Source organism: Aphidius gifuensis, linkage group LG6, assembly GCF_014905175.1.
Source record: "Aphidius gifuensis isolate YNYX2018 linkage group LG6, ASM1490517v1, whole genome shotgun sequence".
Classification (NCBI taxonomy): Eukaryota; Metazoa; Arthropoda; class Insecta; order Hymenoptera; family Braconidae; genus Aphidius; species Aphidius gifuensis.
This window is the reverse complement of record NC_057793.1, coordinates 16277632-16294101: the sequence shown is the minus strand read 5'-3', so window position 1 is coordinate 16294101 and position 16470 is coordinate 16277632. Positions and strand designations below refer to the sequence as shown.

At 28.6% G+C, this 16470-nt stretch overlaps 1 protein-coding gene across 1 annotated transcript; it reads right to left on the bottom strand.

Moving 5' to 3' along the window:
* Positions 1-15027: 15027 nt before the first annotated feature.
* LOC122859894 lies at positions 15028-15894 on the bottom strand. Its single transcript, XM_044163577.1, has one exon. It carries the CDS (start codon positions 15892-15894, stop codon positions 15028-15030), a length of 867 nt encoding a protein of 288 aa, XP_044019512.1.
* Between the last annotated feature and the right edge of the window lie 576 nt (positions 15895-16470).

The window sequence follows — 16470 nt, the reverse complement described above, 5'->3', positions numbered from 1 at the left end:
CATATTTTCCAATTCTAAAGAATTTATAATTTTGTATGGTATTTTTTTTATCCTCATCTAAAATTATAGTATCAATCAACTCTTTAATTCTGTGTGAATCATTTGGTTGACTATCATTAGTTTGACAGTCAGGGAAGTTAAGTATCAAAATATTTTTTTTGTTATTATTTTGCAAGTTAATTTCATTGATACTTAATTCCAGAATGTCATCCTTATCTTCTTTTATCTGACTACTTTCTTGTTTTTTTAAATTTTCTATTTTAGCATTAATTACCTCAGTTCTATTATCACATTCATTCATTTGCATTTGTAATAATTCTATTTTATTTTCACAGTTTGTCAACCTAGCATTCGTCTGGTCCATCGATCCTTTAAGACTGATAATATCCTTGTTTACGGTATTGATGTTAGTCAAAATTTCATCATGGTTGTGTTGAATTTTGATGTCTTGTTCATTGAATAACGATTTCATTGTTTTAATGATTTGACTGTCTTGAGGATTATCATGAAAATTATTTCGTATGGTGTTATTTGCTTCCTCATCACTATCCTTATTTGATTCACCAGAGGATAAGTGTTCATTAGAATCTTGAGTAGAAGATGATCTACTTCTAGCAGAGCAACACAATTTATAGACACCTGGTACTGATTCATCAGCTAGAATCGCACATCCTGTGTGAAATGCCTTGTAACATGGTCTTCCATTATCCATGATACCTTGACATCTCACCAGTTTGTTTTCATTTTTAATTTCATTTTTACACCGTCTACAGGTTGACTTAATGTCACCCGTCCCCTGGCTCATGTTTATATAATTATAATATTATATATATTACAATTGTGTTTATATTTATTTTAATTTCACAGTTCCTCGTGGTATTTGCAGGTTAGGTGTTTTTTATTTTTTACTCCAATTTATATCGTGTCAACAGGTGATTATTTATTATTGAAAATGGTGTTATATAAGCACTTTATTGTACATGTATCGATTTTTATTAGCGTTATTTTAATATATATTATAAGTTAAATTTATAACTTAAGTAAATTGTAACGCATTAATTGCAACACCATATGTTTTCACGCGCACGCGCACAATTAATTTACAAAATTCATATTTACCTCCAGCCTTTTATATGTGTCTCCAATAATTATTTTCGTATTTTTTTCGTTGCCTTGTATTAATAAAATTTATTCACTCTAAAGACATTTAATGAAACTAAAAGAAATGATAATATTTTGGAAATGGATAATATTCGGAAATCGTTGATAGTAATAGTGGTAAAGATTCAAGAATAGTATAGTAGTAAACACGATGAAGGAGATATCGCAGGCATTAAAATACAAACTAAAAATGATAAATTTCTTGTTTTCGTTCAAAGTATGTATGTATTAGGGTTAGCTGATACTTCTATCAATTCAATTTTATTAAAAATACCTGAAATTTTAGTATTCTTGCTAGATGATTTAGTATTAGACTCTAATGAACGCTCAAAATTGTCAAATAAATTCAAATTTGCTTTAGGAAATATAATGACTAATTACAATCGAAATAAAATATTTCAAAGGCATATTATTGAATCAGTTACAAAAACTCCTGGCATAAGAATAGATAAGAAGTTCGATAAAGTTATCAATACTTACGTGGAAGTACCGGTTACAAGTACTCTTTCATAGGTTCTTTTATTATATACACTTCAGTTTTTATTTCAAGATAAATTTCATCATCAACAAAACTGTTAAAAATGTTGGTAAATTTGCAATTCTTTTTCAATACCGTTGCATGGCAAAACTCCAAATTTTCTATTGTAATGTCGAATTACAATTCAAAGTTGGTAATTTTAGTACAAGATATGGTAAATTTTCATGAAATTACAAGAAAATATTGTATTTCTACTAACTATTGCAATTTTTCCAAATAGTTTGTAAAGTTCCCATAGATTTGAAAATTGAATTTCCATTATGTTTGTAAATTTTCAATAACAATATCGTAATTTTCCCAATTTTGTGATTTCGCAAAATAGTTTGTAAAACTCCATAGTCGATTTGAAAATTAAAGTCCCATTATATTTGTAATTCTTTAAAAAGTTTTTTACTAAGACATTTACGTTTTGTAATTTTTTAAAAGATATCTGAATTTTTCTAAAACTTTTTGGAGTTTCACAGTCTAAAAAGTTGCAAGTATTTTTTTGTACTATTTAAAAAAATCGTGTTTTGGATATTGTAATTTTCAAGCAATATTTTTTAATGCACAGTTTAAATTATTAATGAAATATTTACTGTCAATGTTTATTAAAAAAAAAAAATTATATAATCGGCCAATTTTATAAAACAGCAACAATAATTATATACTAATTATAATTATTATTATTCTTGTCCTTGATATAATTATTATTAATAATTATTTTATCTGATTATTGATTGTTTATAATTTTATTTGAAAAATCACGACAAATACTTCAAAAAAGTCTGAATCACAAGTCGCCCTGATGGTGCAGCGGGTATAGCGTTAGGTTTAGTAATCGGTAGGATAGTTAGGCATGTTGGTTCGAGCCCACTTGAAGTCATAACTATGATTTTATTATGTAACGTTCACAAAAATGGTTATGGCAAATTACAATTTTTTTTATTGAAAATCATATTATGAAACTTTTTGTAAAATTAAAAAAAAACTTTTGGATTCGGCTACAAAAAAATTTTCTAAAATTTTTTTTTTACACTGTGGTATTGTAAATTTCCGATTCTGCTTTGAAAAATTCCAACATTTAGTTTTACAATTTTAAAAAGTTTCGTATACAAGTTGAAAAATGTCAAAGACATAGCACATACACTGGCTAATCGTCATTAAAAATGTATTGCAATCATGGAATAATAGAAAATTATATTCTGGAGACGAACCACAAATTAACAACACAAAAATAATAAGTTTAAAGTCAAGTGAATTTTGTAATATTATTAACAAAACATTAAATATAAATTCAAATAATTATATTTCTATAGGTAATAGTGTTGATATTCGAGGTGAACATTTGATAATACAAAAATTTATTTGTACATCAACTACTAATAGTTTTCAAACTTTTGGGAAAATCCTTATGATTTTTTCACATAATTTAAAGTTTTATATAATTTGTCTAAGTTGGAAGACAGAAAGTATTTCACCATCATGCTTAGGATACATTGTAGAAAATACTTTTGAGTTATGTATACATGAAGTTATCAATCTACCTTATACAAAAGGTTGGAATATAAACGAGTCTATAGATAAAAAATTAGTTATTGTAACAGATTATTTTTTGTAAATTTTGTAATTGATAAAAGAATAATTGTATGAATGTTTATATGTACAGAGTACATCATTTCATTGTTTGGTTATATGAAAAATAATAAAATTTACGTATCAAAAAATATTAGAAATGAATATTATACATTTATTTTTTTGCTCGTACAAAAAAAAAAAAATTTAACAAAAAGTATTTGTTAAATTAACAAACAGCTGTTTGTAAATTTCATTTTACAAACAAATATTTGTTAAATTAACAAACGTTTTGTTGGTGGACCTAAATTAACAACTTGAATTTGTTAATTTTACCAACTATTTTTTACTGTGTATGTTGTTTATTTAATAAAGAAAAAATATAGGACTGAAAAATCTGAAAAAAATATCGTAAAATCTACAGACAAAGCGTCGTCGATTGTGCCATTGCCGGAATCGATCGGTCAATATTTACAATTGGGCCCTTTGACACAATGAGAATATTAAATCTAATAAGGCCCAATAATGAAAAAAAAAATATGATGATTGTTTTTGGGAAAAAAAATCGAACAAAATCAGCATCTCAAAAGCCAATCCGATCCAGAACTTTCCATTTTATCGCGAAATAACAAGAAATCACATGAAAAACGGAAACATAAGTGTCCTACGGGACACTAATATTACATGAATTGGTTTTATTCATTGGTCGGATATTTAATAAAAGTTTTCTCGTATAAGTATTTATATTTTGTAATTTATCTTTATGAGAAATTTTATTAGGGGGGGTGACTTGTATTAAAATTAACTGGGATATTTAAAACGTTCGATAGATAATTTTTATTAATTCGGGGCAATAAAAAAAGAGAGAAAATAATTATTGGAGACACAAATACCTGGAAGTAGATATAAGAATTACAAAATTACCATCATGTGTTGCAGTTGTAGTTTTAGCAACACAATGAAAATGATATTTCAAGAGACCAACGCATCGCCATGAAACTACTCCACTTGTTTTTGACATCGAACTTTCATTATATACATTTTGGGTGCAACTGCAGAGAAGTTTCGAGGGTTTATTAAAATCTGCACATTTGATTAACCTTTAAAATGTCTCTGCTGTCTCGTTCAAAATTTTAAATTTAAAAAATTATGCCAATCTCTGGTCTAGAGACTGCACGTCTTTCGATGGATGACCAGCACTTGAATGTTTAAATAAAAAAAATATTATTCAATCTTTACTATGTCTGTTGTGGTTAAGTAAGTTAGATTCAGGAATGTCATGCAGGAGACCCAAGTTCAAGCCCAGGTAAAGTGAAGAATTTTTCTTGAGAATATATTGTTTGTTGTACTATCTTGTTAGTACTATCGAAGTTAAAATAGATTAGTTTTGAATCAGTGCATCGCTTTTTCTTTCAGTTTTTCTTATTAAATAACTTTATTTTTCGAAGCATAAATAGCCATGATTAGGCGAATATTGGCGGCCAATGCCCGGCCCAGCACTGGTAGCCAAGTTATATTTTCTACCCCTTTATGGTAACATGACAAAATAAATTTTACAAAATAAATCCGACAAAATAAATCCGGACAAAACAAACTTGGAGAAAATAAATCGCGATAAAATAAATCGCGAAAAAATAAATCGCGACAAAATAAATTTGAAATAAGAAAATTGTTACATGAATGAGGGGGTGATTTTCGGGTCATGAGTGGGGGTTTGGGGGGGCGAAGCCTTCCCAACAGTGAAAATATCTGCTGATTTATAATTTTAAAAGACAATTTTAAGGAATTCTTGATAGAATTTTTTATTTTATTTATTTATTTATTTAATATTAAATAAATTTATTATGTCTAGATTTATTTTTTTTCAATTTATTTTGTCGCGATTTTCTTTGTCTCGATTTATTTTGTCGCGATTTATTTTTTCGTGATTTATTTTGGGCGGATTTATTATGTTGGATATATTATGTCAAATTTATTTTGTCGTGTAATCGACTTTATTCAATATTTTTTGCAATAAAAAAATTCAATGATGAATCATTTTCTATGTAAAAAAAGGTCAGCTTTTCGAAAAAAATATTTTTTTTTTTTCGAAAAATTTTTAAACTATTTAAAGTTCACTTTTTCTTCTAAAAATCGATTTTTATGGAAGTGCGCATACATTGATAATTTCGAAAATATTATTTTTAAAAAGCTTAGAAAAATTCACGTAATATATGTCTTAATGTCAGTGGGATCTCCATAAAAACTCTCGCAATCATGTAAGAACCAAAAAAAAATCCAAGAAAAAATCATTTAATTGCCACGATAAGTTCAATTTAAATATTGCTCATGATAACGAGGCTCAGAATCATGTTCACAGATGTCGTTTTATTGCTTATTCTTATGCGCAGAAGCTGATTATACAAGCTAATAACATTCTACTATTTCTAATAAACGTTAATTTACTGGTTTTTTTACATAAATAAACTGCTTAGAAATCATAGTCTATCAATGAGTTATCTTATTCTTCCACCAGTTTTCCATACCTGTTAATAAAATATACATAGAAAAAAAAAATTTTACAACTAAGAACGAAACTTGCAAATAATTTTCTCGAATCATGAACGAAATGTTCTTGACTTGTGAAGAGCATTTGTTATTTTGAAAAAAAAAAAAATTTCCTCAATCAAGGCGTCTCTGTCATAATCCATGACATGTCCGTCTTGTTCCATAAAACAATTGCTCGAATTTAAGAAGTTATCTTCTTGGATTATGACAAAAACATTCTTGCTTCAAGACAACATTGTCATAATCCAAGACCATTCATCCTATGATTAGAAGTATGCTTCTTGAATTATGACAGAAAGTTTATTGCTTTATGACACTATTCTTTTTTTCATTGTGACAACTGCTCGGACTCAAAACCTTGGACTCTAAGTCTACTTATTCTAAGATAAAAAAAAATAATTCAAGGGAGAATGGCCCCCATTGAAGGAAATTATAAACTTCTTTTTTTATAGTTTTTTCAGATAGTTGAAATTATGATGAATCTATTAAAACAAACTCTCAAGTCTCCTACAGATTTAGTTTAAAAGTTATAATGTTTATATAAAAAAAAAATTTAACTTGGGCTCTTATGAGTAATGAATAATAAAAATCTTATGAGTAACGAGTAATGAAAAAATGACCCTTCAAAACAGTAGTTATTGTAAAAAAAAGTGTAGACCGGAATTATTTTGTATAGTGTTTTTTTGTGAATATAAGTAAATGAAGTTATTTAGAACAGATTGACAGTTTGAGTTTTATCAGTTACTATTTTCTTATTAATAATTTTTTTTTTTTTTTTGTCAACAAAAATATTGCAACTACGCATTGGATAAATTTGATGGTATATTATCCACTGCGTTTCTCAAACGTATGTTCACTCAGACCAAACGTTGCCAAATCGCTATTGTTGTGTAGGTGTGAATTTTTTTGTAATTGTGTGGGTAGAATAAATCAAAAGTTTTCACGTCAGCGACTGCTTTTGGGACAGGCAAAAAATAGAGCTTAGGGACGAAACTTTTGGTTGATATGATACGTACCGTTCTGCCTTAATCTTTTATTATGGCGCTTTGAATTTTTATCAAATATTTTTTTTATAACACCATGCGAAGAAAGAAAATATTTTTGCTGATATACACTGAGAAAAAAAAATAACAATTTTTACAACTAAAATCAAATAAAAATTACTGTGCTGCGTAGTAAAGGCCGGGTATTTTGTAAGTTTAACATATATTACAATGGGAACAATAATTTTTACCCTTCGTGCCATTTAATTTTGTATTTCGGCTGGACAAAAATTACCATGCCAAGCACAGTAATTTTAACTATACATACACACTAAAAAATATAGTGTCGATAAGTAAAGTTTGATGTATTACCAACAATTTTTATTATTTGAATTAATAAAAATTCCAAATATATTATCTTTTTTTAAATATTGCTTAAAAAATAAATGAAAGGGAAATTAAATAACGATACTCAAAATAAAATTTTTATTTAATGTATTTTTTTTTATATCCAATTTTTAACAATAAATTCTGTATTTGGTGTTTGTGTTATATATGTTAACTTATAATTATATATTTTATTCAAATCTAAATTTTTCACGACAAAATTTTTTTATTAACTTCATAATGCTCGGTGTGTTCATTTAAAAATACAGCTAATAATTTTTTTGTTATAAAATAATATTGTGTGGATGTTTCCATTAAAATATTGTTTATAATATAAAAATTGAGACCATCCTCACTGCTATCAAATTCACGATAAACAAATGAAAACTGCACACAAATTATGTTCACACTTCCATTTCACTAGTGATATCTATAAATAATTAGCGAGTAAAAGTACTCAAATTAAGTCGTAGATTTTTCTTAGATAACTGCACTTTTTTATTCACTTGAATTAATTAATATCAATATTATGTATAATTACGGAGGCCGTTAGACCGTTGGACGTACAAATACCTAAATGTGCGTCTCACAATAACAAAAATAACAAAAGCCTGACACGATAATTATCGAACAGCGCCGAAGATTACCGAGGGTTGAATTTTACCATGCTGCAGAGTAATGTTTAGTGTTCAGCACAATAAAAATTATCCAAAGCTCAGTATTTTATTTGAATAAAACTGTAATAATTGTATTAAGCTTATCAATATTTGTTATACCAATAAATACTACCCTGGCATATCCCAATTTTTACTGTGCTGCAAAGTAATTTATATAATCTAAACAATAATTTTTATATATCAGAACATGAAAAAACCCCAAAATCGAGTTTTACCCGACGATTACCCTGCTAGCATAGTAAAAATTGTTATTTTTTTTTCTCAGTGTAAATCTTGTGTTCGTGGTTAAGTTGGTTGTGGCAGAAAATTAAAATGAGACTATGATTTTCTCAGCAGTTTATTTATGTAGAAAAACTGGTAAATTAACGTTTATTAGAATCATTGTCGAAATTTTAGAATATCAGTTGTTGTGTTTATATTTTTTGTAAGCTGTCATTATCAAATTTTTGTTTTAAAAATTATTTTGTTTCATACTAGTCAGCCGTGTATTATGTATTTTTAATTCTCCAAAAAATTCAAAACATAAGAAATATGGAAGAAAAATTTCATTTCTACACCGAGAGAAATCCGCAGCATATATTACTGTAGTAGTATCGTAAAAATCATAACCGACGCCATTAAAGCGACTAATTCCCACTTATTATAATGATTATTATTATATTTCATCTAAATTTTTTACTGCAGTCTAACGGAATTTTCGGGAGTCTTGAGTTAATGGTATACTTTACGCCAGAACTTACTGTAGTGTACAGCAGGTTTTCCCGCCAGATGACACGAATATTTATTGGAAATCAAGTGTGTTCCTAACCTCTTCTAAAAAAGTTTATTCTTTTTATTTTATTAATAAATCTAAATAAAAATACGGTGAAACACATGGAAATTATAAAATGGTTTATTTTTTAATAATTAATAAACACCTCTGGTAGAATTCTGTGTGATTCAATTAGTTTCAATCCAATCGTTAGCTAATTTTAATGGCTAAAAAGTAGATACAATATAAGTAGGCATTTAACAGCTAATAAATAGCCATCTACAATAGAAAAATTTTCGTTTCTAACAAAATAGGTAATAAGTAGGTAATTGTTAGAGTCAACGATTAGATTCATTTTATTCTGAGCGCCCTCTGTAATTAGAATCATGATGACTATTTCTTATCTAAAATATCACCCATAAAATAGCTAATACATAGGTAAAGATTACTGCTACATATTCGTTTTATTTTAATGCTCCAGAGGGCACCGGAGTAAATTTAGAGACTTACAGTGGACTGGGTATAAGAACTGCAAGAACTTAGATTCAATGTACAACTGTCAGTGAATAATATTATTTATTTTTTTAATTTACAATCAACAAAGTGGCGTAACAAAATTATTTAATTTCATTTAAAAATCAAAAAATAAAGTAAGTAAAATTTTGATGTAAATATTCCATTAAATATTCATTTTTTTTAATTGGTTTTTTTGTAAATTTTTTTTGCAGTTATTTGAGTGAAAAATTTTGAGGTTAAATGTTGTAAGTACACTATCATTTACCATAGTGATATTTTTTTTTAAAGTAAAATTATTTGCCATTTATTGAAATGTAAATAAAATATTAAATACAGTACTATTATTTTGAGTTTTGTGGTAATGTTGATTTCTATTGTTTAGGTTTAAAATATCTAGAAATAAAGACCCAACACCATGAAGTTTTATTCAATTAAAATCACAAGGAAGACTTCCGAAAAAAAATCTATTGAGCTACTGGTGATTCTCTTGGAATAAAACTGATATAAAATGCAGCGAAAAATCAAGTGAAATATTGTAAATTTGTACTATTGCAAAATAAAAAAAAAAATTATCATTATTATTGTGATTATTATTATTAAACCTATGGGTGAACTCGTAAATACCTAACATTTAGCTATTTACATGCTCATATTAAAACTAACTGTTAGCTAAAAATGAGTCTAATAAAGATATCTATCCAATTGGAAGATACCGCTTACATTTATCCCTCATAATCGCCTAAATATTAGTCTAAGAATCAGCTAACTGTGAGTTTGAATCTAATAGAAATAGCTAATCATTAGCTATGTATGGGACAGAATTTCTACCAGGGACGTTACATTTTTATTTTGATGTTTATACAATAAGGTTTCATTTAATTTTCTATTCAATCCTGGTGGCCTCCCCACGCAACTTCTCAATTTCCAGTAGACTACAGTAAAATTTGTTCGATATTCTACAGCATTGTTTGCTGCGGATTTTTCTCCGTGTACATCTTGATAAATCGGAAAACAAAATAAGGAACTAATGCATTATTTTTATTCTTTTCTTCTAGAAAGAATATATCGTTTATTCGTTTGATCAAAAAAAAAACCCAGAAGATGATGAAAAAATTTAATTTCTACATTCTGGTGAACCGGAAATTGAAGTAATATTTTTAATCTCCTCTTTCTTAGAAAATATATATATTAATAAGAAACACCCTGAAGATAATTTGAAAAATCATTTTGACCTCCTGGTGATCGTAAAAGGTGATCTGAGTAATAATTTCGTGGACTTAAACCCTCCTGAACTCAAACTAAATATCTATGTCAAATTTCATGTCAATCGGGCCAATAGTTTACGTGAAACTGCGTTTCCACGGCCACCTCTTTTTATTGTATAGATATACATAATACTATATTGAATAGGTTCATAAGTACATATATAAAAATAAAAAATAGTATATTAATTGTCTGTATCATCACAAATCTCTGATGAATCTAAAATGAATAATAATCCCAACAAATTGAATGTTGATCAAAATAATGAAAACAAAAATGGTAATATTAATACTTATTCTTCAACACTGGATTCAAATTGTGATTCGAAAATATTATTAATATAATAGGTATTCTTGAAAAAACAAAAATCGATCGAACTCTATTACGCGTCAAGGCTCAAGTTTCCCATCCCGATTCAACTGATCAAAAACCCCAGATAAATCCTGGGAAGAAATCAAGACCATTAAGTACTGAACGTGTACGACAATATCATGCTAGACAACGTGAAAAAAAAATTACAGGAAAATCCCAATGCCATATCAGCCCTAACACCTACCATTTTATCGAGTACTGAACGTTCACACATTGTTAAAATTATTAAAGTAAAATTTGTTTAATTAAAAGAATTACTCATTTCTAGGTATTTATAATTCATCATAAATAAATATAGTTTTTTGAATATTATTAAAATTTATTATAGTATTTAAAAAAATTTAATTTGGAAATGATATTGAATTAAACGAATTTATAAATTTATATTTAGACATCTAACATTTTGTTCCTCGAAGAATTCAAAAATTGTCCGATAGAATATAATTAAATATTTATTTATTACAAGACTTGGCAAATTTATTCTATCTTAGCCAACGTGTACTTGAAGTTTACAAAAATCACAATCAAATCAAAATCTTGCGATGGTCACGCGGGCTAAGACATGCGTTTAGAAATTAAAAGATAGTAGATTCGGTTCTCGGTTAAGACACAAAAATAGATTTAGGTTTTCGGATAGGTAGGCACCCAGGTAGGAAGTGACGACGGGCACAATCCTGGGACAAGCCTGGGACAAGCCTGATTACAGAGCTCTCGGGCCTGTGTCAAGTCTGGAATGTTCACGATGTATTTACTGGTGCCGGACTTGTGTATCAGGCTTGATACAGGCTTGTGTTCCCAGGCTTGACACCGGCTTGCAAAGAAATTTTAATAAAATATAAATAAACAATTATTATTAATTTATTAATTTGACATTATTATTTGTTACGTGATACGATTTGAACTAACGATGAAAATATGAACGAAAATAAATGGCGTAACGGGGGATCGATCCTAGGTCACTCACGTGGAACTCCAATGCTCTATCAAGTCAACCACCGGGGTATTAATGAAAGAGTCAGTCAAAATTTTTTATATGAATGAATTTATTCGAGAATCAATTCACAGTCCTTGTAAAAGCCTGGCACGATAGTCAAAACCTAATAATTGTTATTTAAAATTTCTATTTACAATTTATAGATCTGATTAATATATTTTTTTTTTTTTATTGAATATATGCACAAGTCAAGTCCCGTGTGAGACTTGGTAAAACGGGCTTGACACAAGGCTCTTGTGAGGCCGGGGAAAACAAAAAAAAACAGGCTTGACACCAGCTTGGACTTTTGAGGCCTGTGTGAGACGGGGAAAAACAACAGGGACAGTCTTGTGTCAGACCTGTGTTAATGAGGCTCGTGTAAGGCCGAAGAAAACAAAAAAAACAGGCTTGACACCAGCTTGGACTATTGAGGCCTGTGTGAGGCCGGTTGAAAACAACGGGGACAGTCTTGTGTCAAGCCTGTGTTAACAAGGCTCGTGTGAAGCCAGGGCAAACAAAAAACACAGGCTTGACACAGGCTTGGACTATTGAGGCCTGTGTGAGGCCGGTTGAAAACAACGGGGACAGTCTTGTGTCAAGCCTGTGTTAACAAGGCTCGTGTGAGGCCGGGTAAAACAAAAAACACAGGCTTGACACAGGCTTGGATTATTGAGGCCTGTGTGAGGCCGGTTAAAAACAACGGGGACACTCTTGTGTCAAGCCTGTGTTAACAAGGCTTGTGTGAGGCCGGGAAAAACAACAGGCTTGAGCTTGTGCTCCCAAGGTTTGAAACACGAGCCTCGCACAAGCCTGGCACAGTTGTTCAAGCCCGAGAACTTCTACCTGGGGCATTCAAATAGGATAACAAAATGATAAAAAGTAAATAACAATAGAAAATATTATTTTTATTTTTTTTTTTTTATTAAAAACTTTTAAAATATCTTTTTACGTCTTGAGTTATATTATTATTGCTTTTAATTAAGAAAATAAAGTTTTGAAAAAAAAAAAATTAAGTTTTGATTCGAGGCAATATGTGTCCATGAAAAAAGAATGTTATTATTTTCTTTCAAGAATATTATCGCATATAAGAAGACAAATTGTATATAAAATTGAGGGACTTCAGTAGTGTACCAAAGCGGGTTCTGGGACAATTTGATATCAAAGACCCCCGCTGTGCAATTAAATAAATAAATTTCGTAATTGATAGAGCCGCCATTTTGTTTTTTTTTTTTTTTTTGAAAAAAAATAATTTTTGTTCCGACGGAGATTTGAACCCGGACCCTCTGAGTGGGAGTCGAGAGCCTAATGCTCAGGACCACACCAGCATTTTCTGAAGGTGATGTTCGATGCTCACATATGAGTCTAACATTAATTTTTGTTATGTTTTTCAATTGTTTATATTTTTATCAACAATTGAGTTTTATTTAATAATAAATAAATAAAAATAATAAAGTGGGGATAAAATAATAAAGTGGTAGGGATGATTTTGTCTGTATTGTGTGCAAGGACCGTTGGCATATCATCATCAGTCTGTCCTGAAATTTCGTTTGACCACATTCTGTGAAATTAATATAAAATGTCAGCTTTTCTTGATTTTCAAGGCTTTCAAGAGACAAATGGTTTATTTGTTTTAAAAGAGTTAGTTATTCAGCCACTTTGTCCAAGAATTTCGCCAATTATAAAAATATTTAAATCACCCTGTGAGAGAGAACAATTGAGTCCTGAATATCAAAAAACTGTCGCAGACTGTGAAAAAAATTATCATGGAATTGCATGGGAGAGTGGCATCGAGAAATATGATGAAGTTTCATCAATAATTAATCAAGTTTTGAGTGGAAAATTTAAGTATGTGTTTGTCAAAGGTGATGATAAAAAGAAATGGCTAATTTTTGTTCTACGCTACAATCCAATAACAATTTTTAATCTGGATGACTTGGGTTGTCCAAGTATAAAAATCCTTGAAGAAGAACATCCTGCTATTCGACATTCCAAGGCACATCCATTGTGTACATCATATAAATGTGCATATGAAAATGTACAAAAGTACAAATCTTGGTACACGAAAAAATTCTCCACAAGGTCTAATTTAAAAAAATCAATTGTACATTTTTGTGCTGTTGAAAATTTCAATGATTTAAGCAAGAAAGATATTGCAGCTCTTCCAATATGTGCAATCGTAAAATTTGCTGCACATGAAATTGATGATGTATGGGAAAAATTATCTGTGCAACAACGTATAAATCCAATTATTTCAAAATTAAAGAGATGCCAAAAACATCCCATACAAAATGATGCTGATGATGATGTTGGACTTTTTTATTATGTGCCAATAAGGGATTGTTTAAAATGCAATGGTTTAAATTATAATGTGTAAAATATTATTCCTCAGCAATGAATTTGTATAAATAAATAAATAAATAAATAAATAAGATCTTTTATAAAATAAAATCAAAATTGTTTCTCAAAATTATTTATTATAATACATACACACACATTGATTAAATTTTATTATTCTCCTATACATTTTCATATTTGGAAAATTTATGCAAGATCAAACTTGTCTCCGAATACTATATACATTGTATTAAATAATAATGTAAAATACATAGAATTGAATTGGCAACATCAAAAAAATATTATTTCCATAGAAGTAAATTTTTGTCTCAGTATGATATTTGCAAATCCCCATTTAAATATTTTTGACAATGATTTTGAAAATTTCTCTGACAATTACAATTTTTTTTTTCAAAGAAAATCAGCAGGAAAATTTGAATTTAATACTTATCTTATAGCTTAAAAGTTTTAAAACAGCATGACAATTTTGAAAATGACAATGAAAAATATGATTGACAGTCTGCAAAAACCCAGCAGAAAATTTCGAATTTTCTCAGTATTTCCCCACTTTTAAAACATCATAGAATTTTTTTCTATGAAATGATTTTAATTTTCTCCCACCAATTATTTTTTCAACCATTCACAATCTTTTAAAAATGTGTTACAAGAAGCTGTGAAGAAAGGTCGTTTAATTATGGCATGCAATGGCGTAGACAATCGCGATATAATATTTGATGATGGTTATGTAATTACTAATGATGATTTTGGTGAAGAAATGACAATATAAATAAAAACACAAAAAAGAATTCTATCTGTTTTTTTTCTTTTATTCATAAACCCATATATTTATTTTACACCATAAAAATGTTTTATTATTATTATTATTATTATTAGTATTGTTATTGATTGACATTAAAATTAAAAAAATTTTATTTTTTTTTGTATTTTACATTTTATTTTATTTATTTATTTTATGTAAGCTTGTGAACTATGCCACTTATTGGTCTATACTGGATGATATTATCATGTAATATTAAACAATATGCTGTTGTTCTTGCTGGAAAATTTCCCTTTGATTCAAACTCTAGACGTACATCCACAGCACCAGTTTTTAATGTTTCATTTTGCTTACTACAATCAATGACAATAAATGGAGTCCGATTAATAAAAAAATCTTTTGAGAATAAGTTAAGCTTTGTCTCATAGTATGAGTCCCCAAAATTAGCATACATATCGTATAATAAAGAGAATTGATTTTTTTCAATATCTAAATTTAAATTCTCATATGGGAAAATTTGTGAATTAAGATATAATTTAACATTTGTTATATTACAATGGTCAAAATCTGTCATATTTAAATTCCATATATTTTTTCTATTTGTTTGGAATGCGAGAATGACATAACGAGGTTTTTCCAATTGAGTTGATGTCTTTACAGACCAAATATGATGATTAGTTGTTGGCAATACTGGATATTCATACAAATCCCAACTTCTAAAGCCAATAGATATGACTGGATCTTTTTGAATGTATTTTATCATTTCCATTTTATTTTTATTTGATAGGCTGACATATGGAACTAACCATTCAATTTTTGTAATTTTTAAATCGAATTGAACTTCCTCTAGAAGTGCGAGATCAGTGGGAACAATTGCATCCTTATCAGTACGTGATCGTATCATGATAATTTCATGCTTTGCATTGGCAATGATTTTTTGGTAGTCTTCAGCAAAGCCAAGTAGCATTTTTAATGGTATACATATATCAAAATAACCAGCTGCGTTTGTTAATTTATATTGACTATCAGGATTCAGCCATCCAGCATTTTCATAATTCATTTTTGAGTTCAATGATAAATAATTTTTTATTGTTGTTGTAATACCAACATTTTTTGATTTATCAACTAAAACACCATTCAGTTCATTACGTATTTCTTCAAACAAAAAACCCATTGCATTGTGAATTAGCTCAAGGCCAGTTGCTGCATCATCACTATCTTTTTTACACAATTTCCCACTTATATGTATGTAGCTTTTTGCAGGTAAAACAAACAAGTCTTGATTTTGTATAGATATTCTAATTTCATCACTATTATTGAAGCTTGATGATCCAAATGCCTGATGCGCGTGTAACTCGTAGTTGGTTATATCATCATTGAATTGGACTGGTGCATTGATATCCAACATATTTTCTTCAACCATTTCGACGTGTAAAACAATTAAAACAATTTATATTTATCCAATTGAAATTCCAAGTCCAGAATTTTTTACTCTGAGTCCCAGACTTTTTAGATAAATTATATTCTGTGGTGTTAATCTTTTGATTGCTTGATTCAGACTGACTGGATCTCTCCATGATGTGCTGCTTTTATACGCAAATCCTCGTTTTATAGAACGTGAATTAAAAGCAATTCC

What these genes read in the sequence shown, in the direction of transcription:
- LOC122859894 (XM_044163577.1), bottom strand. Translation starts at nt 15,894, where the DNA reads ATGAATTATGAAAATGCTGGATGGCTGAATCCTGATAGTCAATATAAA.